A 5397-nucleotide genomic window follows, 5' to 3' on the forward strand; every position below is an offset into this window, starting at 1 on the left:
AGCCACCACAAAGCAACTCCGACACAAGACACACGTGGACTACTGCTTGGACATTGGAACGCCTACTGGCACGAAGCCTCACTTGTGGCAGTGCCACGCAAGCACGCACCCGGATTTCAAGAACCAGCAACTTAACCTCCTGTCGCCCTCCCTCCGAGTGGTGACCAACACGGCGTTCGAACGTGTGCTGACGGCCGTGGGGGATGCTGCCATTGCGTTCCAGCCGCGCGTGGCTTCCAGTGAGACGCAGCTGTGGCAATTGGACTCGTCTCAACTGCTTCGGTCGACGGCAGTCACCAACAAGTGCGTGGATGCATACAAGCCTGAGAATGGTGGCCCCGTGCATTTGTGGGACTGCGATGCTACCAACGTCAACCAGCTGTGGACGTACGACTCGACCACCAAGCAACTGCGTCACAAGACACACATTGGGTACTGCCTTGACATCGGTAGCCCCACTGGCGAGGTACCGCATCTGTGGACGTGCTTGCCTACGACCCACGCAGACGTGAAGAACCAAGTGTTTGTGTTTTAGGCACATGCTAATGCTATTACAGTACAATTACATACTACTCTGAGCCACAGTTCCAAGAAAGGTTCAGAAATAGCATGAGCTATACGTATAATCAAAATCGATTTACCACCTCTTTTTTTACGATTTAGAAAAATACATCAAGGACCTCTTTTTCCATGGTGCATGTCATCTATAAACTACCAACTTTTCACAAAAATTTCTTACTTCTATTTCATACTCTGTTCCACGTTACAACCGACACAACTCACTCCAGTAACCCCAAAAATTCATTTTACGGCCAAAATCAATGAGCCCAATCATGTTCGAAAGAGAATCGAAAATGAGAGGGGGTCTACATTGACTGGTAAGGAGGAAAACCAATTTTTGGCGCCCAAAAAGGGGAGAACCACATTGGAAATACAGTACAGTAGTCGGAGTGCACTCATCAGTGCACAATTCTTTGGAGCAGCATCACACAAAGTTCAAAATTGTAACCTCTTCTGTCAGTGTTATAGCCAATCGTGTGTAAGAAGCAAGGTGTAATGGACTCTGATTGGATATTAAAAAGGAGCAAGGTGGCTCACCTTGCGAATTCCATAAACAAGTCAGTTAATATGTACCAGTTTACTACAGTAGTACTGGTATGAAACATTAGATTTACAGCTAATACAATAAAATGTTTCATACTAGTATACTGGTAAAATGTACAATTATATAATGGTATACTTCATTCCGAACAGAGGAAGTAGCATGTGCCTAAAACACAAACACTTGGTTCTTCAGGTCAACGTGTGTCGTAGGCAAGCACGTCCACAGGTGCGGTGCCTCACCAGTAGGGCTTCCGATGTCGAGGCAGTACCCAACGTGGGTCTTGTGTCGGAGTTGCTTTGTGGTGGCGTCATGCGTCCACAGCTGGTTGACGTTGGTAGCACTGCAATCCCACAAATGCACGGCCCCGCCATTCTGAGGCTCGTACGCATCCACGCACTTGCTGGTGGCCCCCGTCGACCGAAGCAGTTGAGACGAGTCCAGTTGCCACAGCTGCGTCACACTGGAAGCCATGAGCGGCTGGAACGCAACGGCAGCATCTCCCACGGCCGTCAGCACGCTTCCGAAAGCCGTGTTGGTCACCAGTCGGTCGAGGGAGGGCGACAGGAGGTTAAGTTGCTGGTTCTTGACATCCGGACGCGTGCTCGCGAGGCACTGCCACAAATGAGGCTTCGTGCCAGTAGTCGTCCCAATATCCAAGCAGTAGCTCGCGTGTGTCTTGTGTCGGAGTTGCTTTGTCGTGGCTTCGTACGACCAATATTGGTTGGCGTTGGTGGCGCTGCAATCCCACGTGTGGACCGCCCCGCCATTCTGGGGCTCCCACGCATCCAAACAGCGACCAGTGCCGCGATTGACGACTTGACTCGTGGCGCTGTCAAAGGACCACTCTTGCACAGGCGCATTGGCAACGTCGGCGACAAACACGACTGGCTCCGAGGACGGGTTTGCAAGCACAAAGTTGTAGGCGTCCAAGCGAAGCTTGTAAAAAGTGCGAGTTCGTGCTGGAGTAGGGGCTGAAGTAGGGGCTGGAGTAGGTGTTGGAGTAGGGGCTGGAGTAGGGGCTGGAGTTGGGGCTGGAGTTGGGGCTGGAGTTGGGGCTGGGGTAAGGACTGGAGTAGTGGTCGAGGGGGAATTCCATGTGAATGCTTTGCAGAGGGGGCCAAGGGTGGCCGCATTGCAAAGGGTGTCATATTTGAGTGACACGTAGTACGTCCCAGCAGTCGCCTCTTTGCGCAGCCCTTGACCGATTTCGTTGACGTATTTCCCAAAGTCATCAGGGGTAAGAGTGAAAGGGACGTCCGTGGACTGCCCTGGCGTCAACTCGACCTTGGTATATTTCTTGAGCAATCTCGTTTCCGGACCTCCGGGGGCCGACACAAACAGCAGCACGGACTCCTTTCCCGTGGTCGTACCAGCGTTTGTCACGGTGACAGTAACCACAGTTTGGTTCAGCGACGGCGTCAGACTTGTGGCTGTCAAGCGAACGTTCGAATAGCCAAACGACGTGTAACTCAACCCGTGGCCAAAATGCCACTCCACCGGACAGTTCGTTGTGACTCCACCCACGACGCAATTACCACCAATTCGCCCATAGTACGGGGTGGCCAAGTTGACTTGGTCTGTTGATTTAGGGTACGTCAACGGCAACTTGCCGCTGGGATTTGTGCTACCAAACAGCACGCTCGAGATGGCTTCCCCACCCAATTCACAGGGCAGACCCGCGTACAGCACAGCTGCAGCGAGATCTGCAATGCCACTCAACAAGCGAGGACGCCCTTCCACCAGCACCAAAATTATCTTTGTGCCCGTTGTGGCGAGAGCCTTGACGTAGTCGGTCAGTCCCGTGGGCAGCTCATACGGGTCCGAGTTGCCCAGCAGTTCGGCGTACGTCCGCTCCCCCAGCGCAATCACAGTGTAGTCGGCGGCTTGGGCCTTCTGCTTGGCCAAGTTGATGTCCCACCACGTGCCGTCGATGTTGACTCCTTGGTAGAACTGAGCTCGCGTGGCATTGCCCACCACGGCACTCATGGCCGCTTGGATCGTTCGACCGTACGCTGGGAAGTTGCTGGTACCCTGAACCCCTTGCCAGTGAATGGTCCAACCTCCGCAAAGGAGCCCAATGTCGTCAATGGAGGGCCCCGTGAAGAAGAAAAATTTGGCGGGGTCTAGCGGCAGTACGTTGTTCGTGTTTTTGACCAGCACCAGCGACGCCTTGGCCGTTTCCAAGGCGGCACTTTGACTGACGGAATCGCCCACGGCATTGGCCAAATCCGCCCCAGGCACAGGGTCGTTGTACAGGTTGAGCTGCAGTTTGACTTTGACAATGCGTTGGGCTGACGTGCGAATGCGATCAAGGGAGACCTTTCCACTGTCGAAAAGGGTCTTCATGATCCCAATGAAGCTCGTGTCCGTCGGGACCATGCTCATATCTAACGACGAGTTGGACATGGCTTTGAACACGGCGTCTTGTCTGTCGGTTGCGTATTTGTGGAAGTACTCCATCATGTAAATCTCTTCCCAGTCCGACACCAAGAACCCGTCAAACTTCAAATCCGTGCGCAGCAAGTCGATGGACGTTTGCCGGTTCGCAGAGTTGGGGACGCCATTCAACGCAATGTACGAGTCCATGCCGGTCATGATCCCGGCGTCAATCACGGCTTTGAACGGCAGCATGAAGATGTTGAGCAGCTCGTGCTTGCTCAGGGTCACGGGGTCGCGGTCTTTTCCCGACGCACTCCCTGAGTACCCGATGTAGTGCTTGAAGCACGCGGCCACATTGTTGCTCTGGATACCCTGCACGATGGCTCGCCCCATGTCCGCCACGACCGTCGGATCCTCCCCGAACGTCTCCATGATGCGCGGCCAGCCTTTGTGGCGGGCGGGTTCCAAGCACGGCCCAAAGATCCAATGAATTCCCGCAGCTCGCGTGTCTCGCCCGGCAAAGCGCCCCATTTGGCTGGCGAAGGCTGGGTCGAACGTGGCGCCGACGTTGATTTGGTGAGGAAACAGCACGGCGTTCTGGACGTAGTTGGCGCCATGCAGCGAATCCACACCGTAAATGATGGGGTGGCCCGTCGTTGCTTTGTGCGTGGTCTGGATCTGACTGATCGCGCTGCGCCATTCGGTGACGTTCCATCCCGTGACGCTGACCGACGTCGATGTGCTAAAGGGCGAGTTCAAGTACGACCCGATGCGCTGGTTGGCCAGATCCGCGACTTTGGATGGAACGACCACCTTTTTCGCGTTCTGGTCTTGGATGACATAGTCAATGTTCACCTGCGTCATTTGGCCGATCAGTTCGTCGATGGTCATTGCATCCACAATGACTTTGGCTTGCGCATTGAAGTCCGTAGCTCCCGTCGCATACGGCAGCGCCACAAGCGCAAGCAAAACCTTCATACCGGACGAGGTGGTTTTAAGAATGGCAAAGCGAGGCGAGATCGCTAGGACAAGGTCGCAAGTTTAACGTTGAGTGATATCTCAACCTTGAGCTGGTACGAAGTACTACGCAGTACTGACCACCATACCCAAACCCCCGCTCCACCGCAGGATTCAAGCACATCAAAATCCCTAACAGTGCAGAAAAGTCGAAGTACCACATTAGCCATTTGGCGTCTATCAATCCACACGGGGTAAGGAATGCGAGTGTACTAGTTGTAGTTGAGCATGAAGCCATGAACTCCCATGTCTTGCAATGCACCACTGTATTCCTTTACGTACTGTTACTGGTACTGTACTTGTATCTTGTTTACTTGAAAGCCCCCCACACTTCAAAGAGTCCACTGTCGCCAGTTTGAAAGGAAGTGGGACGTGCGGGAAGTAACGACCAATTCCTGAGTGAGTAGGTGGCACACCCACTCAATTGGTCAAATGGCCACTTACTCAGGGAATTTAGTAACGTTACAGTCCTACTACCGTATTGACCTAAAACGTAACCCTGAGTAAGTGGGTGGTAGTCCCACCCACTTACTCAGGGAGATTCAGGAACAGGCCGTAAATATAACATTGCAATCCACTGCCGTTAGACTAACCGGGAAAATCGGACTGTGAATCACGGAAAAACGCGAAGGAATCACGGAAAATCGGGGACTGTGTAATACTTGAAGTAGCAACAGTCCAGCACATGGGATTGAACAGATGGGGTTCCAAGTGGCCTGAGCAGATTCAAATTGGAAGAAACCTAAAATGTGAGTTTGACAGAAACGGCCAAAAATGAACCTCTCAACATTAATAAAGGGAGTGATGGAAATATATTCAATATAACAGGTTATCCATAATTTAACAATGGAAACCAAATCAATTTGACGAATGGAAACCCCAAATCGATTTGACGT

At 52.6% G+C, this 5397-nt stretch overlaps 2 protein-coding genes across 2 annotated transcripts in view; one reads left to right on the plus strand and one right to left on the minus strand.

The window, feature by feature from the left end:
- The window catches only part of H257_00913 (hypothetical protein), a gene marked incomplete at both ends in the record, with an annotated part of 6750 nt that extends 6215 nt beyond the window's left edge, over positions 1-535 (plus strand). Inside the window, one exon of the mRNA XM_009823847.1 lies at positions 29-535. Coding sequence (XP_009822149.1) covers positions 29-535 — 507 coding nt within the window. The remainder of the gene's footprint in view (positions 1-28) is intronic.
- Positions 536-1207: 672 nt separating this feature from the next.
- Positions 1208-4462, minus strand: H257_00914 (hypothetical protein; the record flags this gene model as incomplete). Its single annotated transcript, XM_009823848.1, has 1 exon — positions 1208-4462. The coding sequence occupies one exon, from the start codon at positions 4460-4462 to the stop codon at positions 1271-1273; it is 3192 nt and encodes a 1063-aa protein (XP_009822150.1). The 3' UTR covers positions 1208-1270.
- Positions 4463-5397: the final 935 nt, after the last annotated feature.

This window comes from Aphanomyces astaci, assembly GCF_000520075.1.
Source record: "Aphanomyces astaci strain APO3 unplaced genomic scaffold supercont1.1, whole genome shotgun sequence".
Lineage (NCBI taxonomy): Eukaryota > Oomycota > Saprolegniomycetes > Saprolegniales > Verrucalvaceae > Aphanomyces > Aphanomyces astaci.